The sequence below is a fragment of the Vicia villosa genome, linkage group LG4, assembly GCF_029867415.1.
Source record: "Vicia villosa cultivar HV-30 ecotype Madison, WI linkage group LG4, Vvil1.0, whole genome shotgun sequence".
Taxonomy (NCBI): domain Eukaryota; kingdom Viridiplantae; phylum Streptophyta; class Magnoliopsida; order Fabales; family Fabaceae; genus Vicia; species Vicia villosa.
The window spans coordinates 196,521,148-196,537,135 of NC_081183.1; the positions used below are offsets into that span (position 1 = coordinate 196,521,148).

The following is a 15,988-nucleotide window of genomic DNA, read 5'->3' on the forward strand; positions in this document are numbered from 1 at the left end:
TTAATATTACTCTTACAATATTTTTGGGATGCATGAAGATCATCCTCAAAATCATACCTCAAAATCATCCTTCTGGGATACTTCAATATTATTGATTCAATTATTTTAGAATTCGATAATATTATTGAAGCAATTATTTTGTTAATTTTTAACATAATTGATAGAATCCTTCTAGGATTCAATAATATTATAGATGCGGCCTTTTAAAGGTGATTGAACGTTGAATTCTTCTGGAATTCATCAATTATTATAAACACAAGAATCGATTAAACTCAATCTTTGAACAATAATTTGGAGATATTTTAATATTAATCTTTAGTTCTACAAATATCACATCACTAACTATTTTCATAAACAACGGTCAAGAAAAATTATTCTTTGTGCAATCCTTCAGGGATATGTTATTAGTATAGATGCAATCCTTCTGGGATTCATTAATATCATGATGAAATTCTTCTAATATTATAGATAAAATATTTTAAGGTGTGAGAAATCCTTATTTTAAAACTTTAACTCTTCGGGAATTATATATCACAAATGATCTTCGTAGTGATAAAAAGTTTTTTTGTGTGTGTGTAGTTCTTCAGGAACTCAATCACAATCACCGTTTTTTAATTTATAATTCTTCAGGAATTGTATATCAAACTCAATATTATCCTTCTAGGATATTTGATATGTTCTTCAAGAACTATATAACAAACTTAATACTATCTTTAATGGATATTTGTTAAGTTCTTCAGGAACTATATAACAAACACGTTGTTTTTGTAATCCTTTAGAGATTATTGATAATTTAATAAGATATAATATCAAAATTCAACATGGATAATGAGAAAGTAAAATAATAAAATAATTAACTAATATTACCTCTAACAATTAGGGCTTCAATTTTTTTCCGGTAAAGCTTCGTGCTGATAACGTGTTATAAAACTAACTAAAATTATATAGAGATCAAAGAGAGGTAGAGAAGAAAGAGACAAATATTATCTTATCTTATTCCAAGTGTGCTTTACATTGTAATATGGATCTCTATTTATAGGACTCAAGGGAGATAGAAAATCATACATATTAAGCACATATTAAGTATGGAATAAGAAGATGAAGAACTAGAAAATGGATGGACATCCACTAACATAAATATTCATAACAAATATAAACATATGCTTATATATGTTAGGTCAATCATTTTTCACAAGTTGGTTTTGAAAAAAATAAAGTATACATTTAGATAGATGGATCACAAAAAATTGCGTTGAAATATCATGTTTACATGAAGCTCCAAGTTCTACATAATTCACAAAATTGACACTTATTATTTTATAAATCAGATATGTTAGGATGAGTTAGATTCAATTCACATATTTTAATACGGTATTACGAGTTTATTTATTCGGATCATCTATCGTTTATATGTGTATCAAGTCTAATAGTATTAAACACTAGAGAACGTATTAAAAAAGTTAAATCTCATATCGATAATTTTGATCAACCACTATTTATATATATATATATATATATATATATATATATATATATATATATATATATATATATATGGATCAAACTCAACTCAATTGTGTTGAGTGTGAAATGATGTATTAAAAAATTTTAAATTCAATAATGTTGAGCATAAGAAGATGAATTAAAAAACTTTTAAAAAAATTATATACAATAACATACATTTTTTGCGATTCAATTTTATTGGAATCGGTCAACTCCCACCCATATGTTCTATCCTCACTTTATTGTACATTGGAATGTGATATTTTAAATAAAAAATATAATCCAAACATACAAAAATATGGTAATTGGTATTCACGATGGCGAGCTAGACGAGTATTTTAACTCACGTTATTCATAACAACGAGTAATATTTTAAGAAAATTCAATTATGTAAAAAATATTTAATCATGAATATCAATTACATTATTAATCATAATTATTATTAAAGTTTAACATAACTCATCCTTAAAAAACTGGTTGGTAAGTGAGGAGTGTCCCTTTGTATATACTCTTTCAATACTCTATCTTCAACCAATGTGAGATTTTAGGATCTTCCTAATACACTCCTCACGCCCAGCTCTCTTTTTAGGTTTGGTGCGTGAATATAAACAGTGGGCGGCCCATGATCCAATCGATAGGCCCTGATATCATATTAGAGTTTGACCTAACTCATCCTTACAAAATCGATTGATAAGGTTATAAGTATCCTTCTATATATACTCTTTCAATGTTCTATCTTCAACCACTGTGAGACTTTACCATCTTCCTAATAATCTATCATATAAGAAAAGTCTACCATTTGGGACTTTCTTAGGCTGTCCACATCAGTAACTCTTCTCTCAATGATCCACATCAGCTTTGGTGGTTACTACAGAATTTTTGATCCTTCAACTGCATGGTGGGCTGCGGCAGTTATGGCTGTGGAAGTTACACCCTCACAGCTTCTCATGTTGCTGCAGTTATGTAAGGACCATTACTCTGTGCCTCTCCACGTTCCAAACTGCACAATTGCAGTAATTATGTGTTTAAATGGCTTGCCTATTTATCAGTGATTTCATTCTTCTCTTTCCATGCTTGCTAACTTCTGCGGTAATCATTCAGTGCAGTGTGAATTTGCATTATCATGTCAAGGCCTGTTGAGAGAATAGCAGAGATCAATGATGGAAAAGAGCTTTGGAAGATTGTTGTTAGGATTCACCACCGATGGAAAGTTGTCTCCAACAGCAAGGAACATTTTGAAATGATCTTTGTTGACAAATTGGTGATTACCCTGTTTATGTTTCAGTATGTTTATCATTTACCTATGTTTGTATAGTTTGAATCATTTGTTGGTTTCTGCTGCAGGGAGATGATATTCATGCTGTTGTTCCAGCACCGCATGTGTCGGTTTTCACCGAAAAATGCTTATTAGGCCATACTTATACTGTATCTAATTTTAAGGTGGTGCCTTATGTTCTGGCCTTCAGGGCATCGGGACACAGATATATGATAAAGTTTACTGCTGGAACGTCTGTTCTTGATGAAGACAAACATGAGATACCCGCGAAATCGATTTTATTTACAAGTTTTTCAGACATCATAACAGGGAGGTTTGACAAACATGTTCTGATTCGTGAGTATGGTTTTTGGTTTTTTTATTGTCTCATGTTTTGATGCATTATAGTCGTGTGAAATTAATAAATTTATTTCAGATGTCATTGGAATGGTGGATAGTATTGGTTATGCGCAGACTGAGTCAGGTGCAAAGAAGCAGCAAATTAGCATGATGTTGCGTGATCACAGGTTTGTTTTTTTATACATTAAACTGCCTCATATATGAATCATGTTATATATCTTAATGTGTTGTGATCATGGTTTAGCAACAACATGTTGAACTGTACTCTGTGGGAATCATACGCGGATCAGTTCATCAAGTTTAACAAAGTTAGGGTTGCTGCATCACTACCTACAGTTGTGTTGCTTCAGTATGCCAAAGTGAAGGAAGAAGGTTATTCCATGACTTATTTTATAAATTAATACTAAATCAAAAAAATCTGTGATAAATATATTGACAAGGTTATGTTGTATTTGCAGGAAAGTATCCTCTGTCTGTGACAAACACCTACAATGTGAGCCTTTTATGTGTTGATGCTGATTTTCCGATCATGAAAGACTTTATTGATAGGTATGTTGATAGTGTCATCCATTTTATGCAATTATTTTTTCATGTATGAATTTGAAAATGATCCATGCTCTGCAGAATGCCTGAGGAGAGCAAGGTAACCCTGTCTGACCAACTTGGAGGGAATTCCCAATATTCCTCCCAAAGTTCTGAAAATCAACAGCTCACTCCTGTCCAAAAATTATTCTCAAAGGCTGTTGTTTTGCCTATTGCTGAGATTATTCAACTTACGGATGTATGTCTTTCTATTTTCCTATATTATCGTAATTATAACCTCATTGTTTAGTGTGTCACATGTTTCTGATTTTGGCGGCTATTTGTCCAGGTTACATTTTGCGCTACTGTCGCTACAACAAAATTATTAGTAGCATCTCCGTTTGGATGGTTCTATCGTGCCTGCCATATGTGTCAATCTATAGCGCGCGGGGACAGCCCCCCCTTTGAGTGTGAATCTGGTCATGAAACCATGGCCGAAGTCCTTAGGTTTTAGTTGTTCTCACCTAATAGATGTTGTTTCTGTCATGTTTTTGATGTTTCTATGTTGTCGGCTTTTTTAACGGAACGACTTCTTATGATGTTCAGGTATAAGATTGAAATTGAGGTTACTCACGGGGGCCAAAGCTGCAATTTTGTCTTCTGGAACAGAGAATGTGAAATGCTGTTGGGTTTATCTGCATCGCAACTTCGTAACACTATGATTCAGGTTATATTTTTATTGTGCATACGAATTAGAATGTACTTTTCAATACTCTGTGTACATTAATATGGCCAGTTGTTTAAATAGGCTGGAATTACTGATCCATTGGACTTTCCGTTAGCACTTGATCAGTTGTTGAAGTTGGAAATGGCTATGAAGGTTAAGTGGCATCCACGCTGGAAGAACTGTTCCGTCGTTATGATTATAAAAAATGATCCTATTATCCAGCAACTTAAGGAAAAATGGGGAACAGATGAGGTCAGCTCTAATAAACTGACATTTGTTTTATAAAAGAGGACTTCATATTATAACAATTTTTGGCCTGATTTTGTTTTTCTTTGGTAAATTCTCAAGGAACCTATTCCAATCCAAACTGTCGTACCTGATACTCTGGAGGTAGAAATTTTAAACTGTGTATGCATTTTTTTGCTTTTCCTGTGATTATGTTATATTGAAAACTGTGTTTAACAATATATAGATTAAAGAGAGTGTTGATGAAGCTAAAACAGATGCCAATGAAGACTGTGAATTGGTTACAGTAAGTCTCACTGCAACACACTTACCTACTTACATTTAGATCAATATTACTAACACTTATCGACTTACATTTATATCACTATTCCTAACTAATAGTCTTCATCGTGGCATTGTAGGACCTGGAAATTACATCTGAACACAAGCCGGATGCTGTTACACCTGGTGGTAAGAGACATCTTCCTGCTGCATCAAGTGAATCTATTGATGGGGAACTGTCATCAAACAAGCTGAAGAAGATAATTAAAATGGAGAAGATTGATTAGGAATATTTTTATTTTGTGTGTGTTTTGCTTAGGTGTTTGTTACAAAAACTGAATGTTAGTTTCCTTTGCTTTTAATCATGTGTGTGATTTCATTTTCTGTAATAATTAGTGCATGAATACTGGCTATGTGCTTCTGTTATGTTCAATTTGATTTAAGAATTATCAATGGTTTCTTTGTCTTATTATATTCAAATGATTCAAATTGAACTACATATTATATATACTATTATTAATTATTTTGATTCTTTTTGATCATATATCAAACATTCCATTTTAACTATACCTCTTATAACGCGGTGCTCCTTTTTTATTATTTTTAATGTTAGTTACAATAATGATGTTGCAAAGAACAGTTTGTTTGGTTTAGCAGAATTTAAGTTTTCTGTTATTGCATTGTAAACTAAAACATGGATTGTGTCTCACAAACAAACACCAGGACTTTTAACATTTGACTATGTTAACTATCAATAAATAATTTTATGTCTGATCTTACTATAATGTTGATACAATATTATGGGACAGATTTCATTTTAACTAACAGCATATCAGAGTGGATTAATAGAATATAATAGGAGAACTTAAAAAATTTGTCCTGAAAATGATTATAGATTAGATCTTCCAGTGGTCACAATATTACTGTGTTCACATTTTGGATAAAGTGCTTACAAAATAACATGTAGCAGAATATATATAACACAATGTACCAAAATAACATTCCCAACATATAATGTAACCATTAAAATTCGGGTATAGTACGCGGTTTGCAAATAGCAGCAGTTTCTTCATTGTCTTTCAACCTTCACATAGATATACGGAGAGAATCGCAGCATACTCCATGCTATTGTATCCCCATTACGCAGGTTAAGAGATTTGGCGAATTCGTACCATCCCAGGGCCATGTACTTTTCATATGGCTGGGGTATTCCTTTTCTGTTAGCTTTGTGAACCTGACAGGTAACAATGTTCTTCGTCCTCACATCCAGCAGGTTGATTTCATCTTGAAAGCGACGAAGGCATCTTTTGGCGATTTCCTTAGGGAAATGCTGCATACAAGAAATAAGGTAACTATTAACGATATATACTATTTACATTTTCAATAACATGCTGCAAATATTCAAATATCTCCTTACCATTACATTCTGCTGTGTAGATTTAGCATTTGTAACATGGGTGTTCCAGAAAAAATTTTGAGCCCCTGTAGAACTGTCTACAGTAATGTCTGTACCGACCTTTGCTTTTTTCACCACTTTACCCTTTTGTTTCTTACCCTATTTTGATCCACTTGGTTCACCAACTTCAGAAACTTTGATTTCATTTGTGTCAATGTCTGTTGATTCCTCTTTTATCTTTACAGGTCCTGCATTGGGATTGCTGTTAACCATTGCGCTATTTTGGGCGACAACATTAACATTCGTCACAACACGATCAGCAGTGACTTTGCGCTGTTTATTCCTGCGTTTTCTTTCCACCTTAGGATCGTACCCTGTTTCCTTTACCAAATCTTCTATGATTTCCATTGCCTGATCATTGTTGTTCCAACATCAAATATGGATTAAAAACAAACCGCATATGAAGCATTCTTTACTAAGCAATAGTCATATGCCGAGCAACGACGGGATATGAAATCCAACAATAAAAACCAACAATAGTCATTCAGTCACATTTGATTTCTTGACAATACCACACATAATACAACATTGTGCTATATTGATACTACACCCATCACTAAATGTTGTTAAGTGTTATTACCACACTACCATATTTTGTATACCGGTATACCCTATTTTCTACCGCAAAGCAATGGTGAAATAAAATTATCTACTCATACCTGAAATCATTTTCATCATCAGAGGGAATACGCACAGAAGGACCACCGTGTGAAGATGCCATTGTCGGAACCCTAACCGCAGGCAGTTGCAATGCTAAACTTCTATTCAGTGCAATAGGAAACAAGTACTAGGTACATGCAGAAAGTGGGTTAACTGTTCAGTTTCTATTTACTTATAATATTAGTTTTGACTTAAAGTCTTTTTAAAAGAGTAACACATCCATCAAATAAAATATTATAAATAACCTGTATAGATTAAATTAAATACATTTAACACACACAACAGTTATAAGGGAGGGATAAGTAGTAATTTAAATCTATAACCATCATTCTATTCATATTCAGTTCCAATTTCATATATATTCAAGTATCAAAGAAAAATTAAAATCAATACTGCATTCATGACATTTGAACCCACCAATTCCCCTTCAATTAGAAACTGTAAACTTTTAGTATTCAAAATCATGAAGTAGCATGCTATACATCTCATATTGTGTGCATAAATCTATACAAATCAATCTTATTTGTAGTATTATTATTCATCCTACTTTTGTGTTTGTGATGGAAACAGATGTTGTTAAAAACACTGCTCCTCAAACATCCATTGCAAGAAAGAGGAGAAAGCTTATTCTTAAAGCAAAGAGGGATTATCGAAACCGTGTCAGATCAAGCAACCTCACTTCCCATTTAAATCATAATTTTACATCTTCTGTAACATATGAAACCACAATTGAAACGGCTATGGCTAGAAAGAGAAGGAAAATAATCTTGGATAACAGAAAAAGATTGAGAAATTTGTTCAATACTGAAGTTAGTAGGGTTCAAAATACGAACAACATTGTTAGTCAAAGTCAGAACATGGATCATGCATCTACTTCAAAGTATAATATGTCAAGTCAGTCCATGGATCATCCATCTACCTCAAATCATAATGTGTCTGTTGAATCTCATTATGAAGACAATGATGACTCCAACTCTGACAATAATTTAAATTCTTCTAATAGTTCCAGTTCCGACGAAGATTCAGACCCGGCACAATTACAGGAGGCCCATCTTCAAGGTATTTCCATATCATACACTGATAACCAAATGATGTACACTTCTTCTGTTGATAGACATATTCAGTATTGTGGTTTCTTTTTTCAGAATATTACGATATTGGCGACCAAAGTTATGAATGCGCACACTGCCAAGCATGTATGTGGTACCAAGAAAAAGTGAATAGACACAAAATTACAGCAACTCCTCGCTTTTATCGTTGTTGCCGTGGAGGAAAAATTGTTCTTCCGTTCCTTGAGCAACCTCCACAGGTGTTGCAAGATCTTCTATTTAATAACACATATTCAGATAGTAAAAACTACCAGGCTAACATACGAACATACAACGCAATGTTCTCATTCACTTCCCCTGGAATGAAGTTCGACACAACATATTCTAAAAGAGGTGGACCCCCTACTTTGAGACTGCAGGGTCAGACCTGTCATCGAATTGGTACACTGCTGCCAGAAACAGGGCAACCTCCGCAATATGCTCAATTATACATCTATGACACGGACAATGAAGTTGAACACATAATAAAATGTTTCAAGTAAGCATGCTCAGACATAATTACACAATTGTTTTATACAAAAATTATGTTAAACTATTTATTCATGGCTGCGAAAAATAAACAGGGACAACAAAGGCATCGAGCGACCGGTTGTCAAAAAGCTCAAGATGATGTTAGATCAGCACAATGTTCATGCCAAAGCTTTTAGAATGGCAAGGGATGTTTTAAGGACAAATTCTTTCACAGATTTAAAACTCAGGCTTATTTCTGATAGATCCGAAGATGGCCGTGTTTACAATAAACCTACTGTCTCAGAAGTGGCTGCACTCATTGTGGGAGACATTGATTCTGCTGATAAAAGGGACATCTTAATTCAGCGCCGCAATGGTGGTTTGCAACGAATAGATGAGTTTCACCCAGCATATTTGGCTTATCAGTATCCTCTTATATTTCCTTATGGGGAAGATGGTTACAGGAAAAATATAATGCACAGATATCGCCATGAAACTGAGGTCACTAAGAGAAACCGTCAAAGCATTAAGGATTGGTTTTCTTACCGGTTACAACAACGTCGCAAAGAGGCAAAAACACTACTTTACTCAAGACGCCTATTTCAACAATTCTTAGTCGACGGCTATGCTATGATGGAATCCGAACGACTGAATTGGTTGAGAGATAATCAGTCGAAATTAAGAGTGGGCAAATATAATAATTTGGCCGCTCAAACTGATTGCGATACAAGAAATGAACACCAAAAGCGAGGAAAACGAGTTGTTCTGCCATCAACATTTGTTGGTAGCAAGAGATATATGGATCAATTATATTTTGACGGTATGGCCATTTCAAGTCAATTGGGATTCCCTGATTTATTTGTTACTTTTACCTGCAACCCAAATTGGCCTGAAATTAAAAGAGCATTGTCAGGCACAGGTCTACAACCCCATGATAGGCCAGATATCATTTCAAAAGTTTTCAAAATAAAGTTTGATACCCTCATGGATGATATTACAAAACACCATGTCGTGGGAAAAGTGATTGCATGTAAGTTGTTTCATTTAATTATACTACTTTTCAATCATGTGTCTGTGTAGTACCAAAATATTACATCGAACTAACTTTCAATTTAATAGATATGTACACCATCGAATTCCAAAAGCGCGGATTGCCACATGCTCACATCTTGATATTCCTACACCCTAAGAGCAAATACCCAACACCATCCGACATAGACAAGATCATTTCTGCTGAAATTCCCGACCCGACTGTTCATCCCAATTTATACAAATTGGTTAGGGCACATATGATGCATGGACCCTGTGGGCTTGCTCGCGTGACCTCACAATGTATGAAGAATGGACGATGTTCTAAATACTACCCCAAAAAGTTTATTGAAGACACTATTGTTGATGCAGAGGGATATCCGCTGTATAGGAGAAGATCAAAAACCTTCACTATTGAAAAAAATGGTATCACCTTGGACAACAGACATGTGGTTCCATATAATACCAGATTTCTTATGAAATACCAGGCACATATAAACATGGAATGGTGTAATCAGAGTACTTCAATAAAATATCTTTTCAAATATATCAATAAAGGCTATGACAGAATAACAGCAGCAGTTTCAACAAATAGCAATCAACCTGTTGATGAGATCCAACAATATCTCGACTGCAGGTATGTCTCACCCAGTGAAGCATGCTGGCGCATTTACTCTTACAATATTCATGGCAGAAAACCAGCTGTGGAACGTATGTTCTATCATTTGGTTGGGGAGAAACCTATATACTATACAGATTATGCACGCATGGAAAATGTGCTGGAAACTGCAAGTGTGACTGAATCAATGTTTACTGCATGGCTGGTAGCAAATGCTAAATATGAAGAGGCACAAACATTAACTTATGGTCAGTTTGTCTCAAAGTTTGTTTACCACAAAAAAAAGAGAGAATGGAAACCGCGGAAAAAAGGCTTCACCATTGGACGTCTCATATGGGTTCCGCCAACAACTGGTGAACTGTTTTACCTGCGCATGATGTTGACGGTGGCAAAAGGACCAACAACATATGAGGAAATCAGGACCGTGGATAACATTCAGTATGATACATTCAGAGATGCATGCTTTGCAATGGGATTTCTTGAAGACGACAAAGAATACATAGCTGCTATAAAGGAGGCAAGTCATTGGGGGACTGGTCATTTTCTTCGAAAACTGTTTGTTATCATGCTTTTGTCTGGTGCTGTTAATCGCCCTGCACATGTTTGGGAACAAACTTGGCTCCTATTATCTGATGGTGTCTTACATACACAAAGAGCATTGGCTGCTAATCCAGGTTTGTTAGACATAATAAAATAGCAAACAAAACAATTTGTTAATAACAAGCTACAGATGACTTACCAACAGCATTATAACTCAATTTCTCATATCAATGCAGAATTGGACCTCACACAAGAAGAGTTGCAAAATTTGACTTTAATAGAAATTGAGAAACTGCTTCAGGCAAATAGAAGGACACTAAAGGATTTTAGTCCTATTCCATATCCGGATGCTTATGTTCTTGAACAGTTGGGAAACAGGCTCATATATGATGAGCGTAATTATGATACAGCATCAATGAACTCAGAATTTGAAAATCTGTTTGCTGCTCTTACAGGTAACTATTGCGTCAATTAAATTCATTTTATTTTACGCTTTGAAATTCTATGAATCAATTATTCTAACACCGTTCTACAATCAATATTATGTTCCTAAGATGAGCAAAGAAGTATTTATGAAAAAATCATCCACGCTGTGGAGTCTCAAAAACCTGCGGTTTTCTTCCTTCATGGTTATGGTGGTACCGGAAAAACATATATGTGGAGAACACTCGCAGCTGCATTAAGATCAAAACACGATATATGTTTAACTGTTGCAACTAGCGGTATAGCATCATTGTTACTTCCAGGAGGTAGAACTGCACATTCAAAGTTCAGGATACCGGTACCAACTATGGACAATTCTACTTGCAAGGTTGAATTCAACGATGATGTCGCAGACATGTTACGACAGACAAAGCTTATAATATGGGATGAGGCACCAATGGCGCATAAGTATGCAATAGAATCGCTTGACAGAACTTTGAAAGATGTTATGAGTGCAGACAAAAATTCAACTGATGTATTCGGTGGAAAGGTTGTTGTTTTCGGGGGTGATTTCAGACAGATTTTACCTGTCGTCCCCAGAGGCAGTCGTTCCGATATTGTACACTGTGCCATAAATGCATCTTACATATGGCATTCAGTTGAGGTATTAACATTGACAAGAAACATGCGGCTACGAACAGGATCGACACAGACTGACAAAAATGAGATAGCACAGTTTTCAGATTGGCTTTTAAGAATAGGAGAGGGCCGAATATCTGAGCCTAATGACGGCACCGCCGAAATCAACATACCACCTGATATTCTGATAACAGAATTTGATGATCCAATCGTGGCCATTGTCAATAGCACATACCCTGATTTCATAAATAATTTCCAATGTGTAGATTACCTTAAAAGTCGAGCGATACTTGCCTCTACACTGCAGATTGTTGATCAGATCAATGACCATATACTTAGCTTGATGCCAGGTTAAGCAACAAAAATATATAATTTAATGGATTATATTAATCTAATTTTTGCTTTTACTAATTCTGTTTGGTCAACAATGTAGGAGAGATTCGTGACTACTACAGCGCAAATTCAGTTGACAAGTCTGAAATTCATGACCCAGCAGTAGTTGATATCCTCACACCAGAATTTCTAAGTTCCCTCCGAACATCAGGATTGCCAAACCATCACTTAAAACTAAAGGTTGGGACACCTATAATGCTCATGAGAAATATAGATCAGGCTGAAGGTTTATGTAACGGCACAAGGCTGTGTATAACAAAGATGGCAGCCCATGTACTGGAGGCTTCAATAATGGGTGGTAAAGGTATGGGAAATTTGGTTTACATACCTCGAATGGACATGTCACCATCCCAATCACCATGGCCATTCAAACTGAATAGGAGACAGTTCCCTATTATAGTTTCCTATTCTATGACAATTAACAAATCACAGGGACAGTCCTTGGATAACGTTGGTTTGTACTTACCGAAAGATGTATTCACACATGGCCAGATTTATGTCGCATTGTCAAGAGTAACAACAAAAAAGGGAATCAAAATACTGATACATGATGAAGAAAAGAAATTCAGGGAGAAAACTACAAATGTTGTCTATAAAGAAGTTTTTAACAATGTCTAAGTTTTTAGAATTGATCAGAGTAAATCTGTAACAGCAGTAATCTATATTAATAACAGCATATTAGTATTGCAAGTAACTGCTGTAATATATATTACTAATAGCATATTAGCAATGTAAGTAACAGAAATAATATATATATAGCATAACATCTAAAAACCAAAATCTTATATATTAATATAAAGGTGGACCTAAGTCCACCAGAAAATTACAAAAAGTTTAACACTTAGATATTTATAACAAACTTTGACATCATTGTCAATATTTCAACATTGTTACAAGTATCTCCTTGCTGATGGGATCCTTAACGCTGAAGCCCATAGAGTCTCCATCAAGCAGGCACCTTTCCTTGGCAAATTTGTACCAACCACGCCCTAAGAACATCTGACCTTTTTCGGTATGATGAACTTCACATTCATACCTGACTTCCCTTTCCCAGTCAACCAAATCTACAAACCTTGCTCCATGGAGCCAGCGACTTGCCACAACATGCTCAGGAATTTCCTGCAATATTGATATAAAACAACATTAGATAATCCCATTAACTGTTAGGGAAAGACAATAAGCTTAAAACGAATAATAACTTACAAGAAGACATGACTGAGCCATCTTCCCGTTGGACACATCTTGCTTCCAGATACAATATTGTAACTTAGCAGGCTGTTCTACATGGCAACTAAAATCGTCAACAACAGGTTCATGGCATCTGGAACATTATACAAACAGACAACATGGTCAATAAATAAATGTGTTATCAAACATTCTAAATTAAAACATAAAATGTATACTCAACATAAGCTAATTCAAACATACACAGAGTTATCAGAGGTGACAGCTTTCCCCACAGCCATTTGGTTGACCGAGTTTTCTTCACCTGCATGCAACCATATATAACTTTTAAATACAATATGTAACAGAGCAAACTTTCAAATGATGTGTTAACCTTTACCTCTCACTGCTTGATCAACTCTTCCTTCCATCTTTTCAGAAATTCGCAGCTTACACTGTTGATTGCAGAGTAATGATGAATGCTTTAGTGTTTAGTGCTATCAAACTATCTGCACATTACTTATATAACACTCTAAATGGACTCTTCACATACCTGCTACTTTTCCACCGCCCAATAGAAATCAATGCAATTGTTCAATTAGTCTTCTTTGCATTTACATCACTTCAAAACAGTTTTCGTTTTATTTATATGCCTCACGAAAAACAATAACTGCCCATAACCCAATTGATCTTTCACATCCCAATATAATATAACACATTACAACTATTTTATAACCATTTAATATTATCGTACTACTCTTTAACATATACTATTAAATTGAATTTTCAACTATTCATATGTCCATTGTTGTGTGTTTACCTATTAGATTTAATAGCCTACCATTTACAGGAGCCATACCCAAACTTATACCAACAATAATGAAATTAGGTTCCCTATTCTGATCAAGTTTGATAGATATCCTGTTCAATACTTATAATAAACAATACTTAATTTTAAAACAGAGTGGTAATCAATTTTGCATAAAAACCATGGCAGATTCGGCTCAGTCCATGAAACTTACAGCCAAAATTGATAATATTTAATTTAAAACCATACATAGTGCCATAATTGTTAATCTTGGTTCACATCCACCATTACAAAAAAAAACAAAACCATAAATCCCATACAAACCAAACTGCTAAAAAACGGCCCTATACATCCACCACAAACATTGCCTAACCAACAGCTCTATCAACGATCACCACTGCGCTCCACTGTTACCATAATATCTAACACCGGCGGGTAATAAATCACAAAGTGCACTTTATCACCTACTTTCAGTTCCGCTGCCCTTACATAGTCAAACCATTCTCCATACAAATATGTTTCATTTTTTTTTGGCCTCTTCTTCACATTGCACTCATATGGGTACCCGTTGTCCACATCATTGAGGGTAATCTCTGACATTCCAGCAAGCCCACATTTCTCTACTATTTCTGCAGGAATATACTGCACTCATTGACATACAATATCAGTTACATTACATCTCTATATAACACCAGTGTGCCAACAACTATAGACTTTGAACACTGCTTACCATAACATTTGAGCAAAACTTCTTTACATCATGAACTTCACGTGTCCAGTACGCTTCTTCGAACTCTTCCTGTACAGGACTCATTTCCCTGCAATTAAGACCACATTTACAACACAATGCAAACACAACAGCATCAATATACCTATAACGATAATATATTCCCTATCTCTTATAAATAAACTTTACCTCTCACTATCAGAAGATATCATTATGTATTCAATTCCATCTCCATCATCCCTTCAACACAATAACATACAAACTATTTATTAAACTAAGTTGTAACTCATTATTCCGGAAACACATTCAATTTTGTAGAGGTTAAATGGAATTCAATACAAGAAACAAAATTAAACTATAAGATTACCCTTTATTTTCAACAATCCTGGCAGCCTCTACAGAAACTTTACCGGCATCGTCGACACGATTCAATCTTTGATGTTGTTTCTTCCATTCCTCCATAACATCATCATTCTCCTGTGACCCACTCAGTATCCTCTCAACTGTGAGCCGCTTCCATGGAGTTTGCAACTCCAACCTATCGGGTGAACTGGAATCAAAACAACATTGCGACCTCTAAATGGATGAATATCTTATGATAAACTCTGCAAACAACATAAACAGTAACACATGCACATACCTTCTTGGCTGCGACATTTTGTTCTTCACACTTATCACCCAACCTTGCGTTTCTTACACCAACAATGCCAAAGACAGACTCTTTGATTGCTTATGAATCCAACGTTACTTTCATTTTAAATTCCAGCGTTATGTAACAATACCAATAATAGGATTCTTTTTTGGGCCTATTAACAAATTAGGTCTAACAATAAAAATAGGTTTTCTGCACCAAGGCTAGAATTCTAAGGCCCAATAAACTTTATTGTCCTATTAACTTAGATAAATTAACCAACTATAAGGTCCAACAGGTATTTTTAACCTATTTAAAATATTTTACCTTATAATATGAACTTACATATATATATATATATATATATATATATATATATATATATATATATATATTTTTCCTATTTTATTAAAGTGCCCTAAAACCCAATGCGCGAGACAGACGGGTACCCGTGCGAACGCACGGG

At 34.7% G+C, this 15,988-nt stretch overlaps 4 protein-coding genes across 4 annotated transcripts; 2 read left to right on the forward strand and 2 right to left on the reverse strand.

Moving 5' to 3' along the window:
* The first annotated feature begins 2,626 nt into the window (after nucleotides 1-2,626).
* On the forward strand, nucleotides 2,627-5,279 carry LOC131598651 (uncharacterized). The gene is made up of 12 exons (XM_058871232.1): nucleotides 2,627-2,764; nucleotides 2,848-3,115; nucleotides 3,195-3,285; nucleotides 3,363-3,490; nucleotides 3,577-3,667; nucleotides 3,743-3,899; nucleotides 3,990-4,147; nucleotides 4,247-4,367; nucleotides 4,449-4,619; nucleotides 4,716-4,757; nucleotides 4,840-4,899; nucleotides 5,015-5,279. The coding sequence occupies exons 1-12, from the start codon at nucleotides 2,627-2,629 to the stop codon at nucleotides 5,159-5,161; spliced, it is 1,572 nt and encodes a 523-aa protein (XP_058727215.1). The 3' UTR covers nucleotides 5,162-5,279.
* Nucleotides 5,280-7,550: 2,271 nt separating this feature from the next.
* Nucleotides 7,551-12,810, forward strand: LOC131598652 (uncharacterized). The gene is made up of 8 exons (XM_058871233.1): nucleotides 7,551-8,049; nucleotides 8,136-8,577; nucleotides 8,663-9,579; nucleotides 9,669-10,004; nucleotides 10,137-10,871; nucleotides 10,974-11,192; nucleotides 11,292-12,149; nucleotides 12,233-12,810. The coding sequence occupies exons 1-8, from the start codon at nucleotides 7,551-7,553 to the stop codon at nucleotides 12,808-12,810; spliced, it is 4,584 nt and encodes a 1,527-aa protein (XP_058727216.1).
* A 255-nt stretch (nucleotides 12,811-13,065) lies between these two features.
* LOC131598653 (uncharacterized) lies at nucleotides 13,066-13,746 on the reverse strand. The gene is made up of 3 exons (XM_058871234.1): nucleotides 13,621-13,746; nucleotides 13,396-13,513; nucleotides 13,066-13,311 (listed from the first exon to the last, which is right to left on the reverse strand). Exons 1-3 carry the CDS (start codon nucleotides 13,656-13,658, stop codon nucleotides 13,066-13,068), a joined length of 402 nt encoding a protein of 133 aa, XP_058727217.1. The 5' UTR covers nucleotides 13,659-13,746.
* A 681-nt stretch (nucleotides 13,747-14,427) lies between these two features.
* LOC131594220 (uncharacterized) lies at nucleotides 14,428-15,695 on the reverse strand. Its single transcript, XM_058866304.1, has 4 exons — nucleotides 15,259-15,695; nucleotides 15,081-15,131; nucleotides 14,895-14,982; nucleotides 14,428-14,806 (listed from the first exon to the last, which is right to left on the reverse strand). Exons 1-4 carry the CDS (start codon nucleotides 15,351-15,353, stop codon nucleotides 14,549-14,551), a joined length of 492 nt encoding a protein of 163 aa, XP_058722287.1. The 5' UTR covers nucleotides 15,354-15,695; the 3' UTR covers nucleotides 14,428-14,548.
* Between the last annotated feature and the right edge of the window lie 293 nt (nucleotides 15,696-15,988).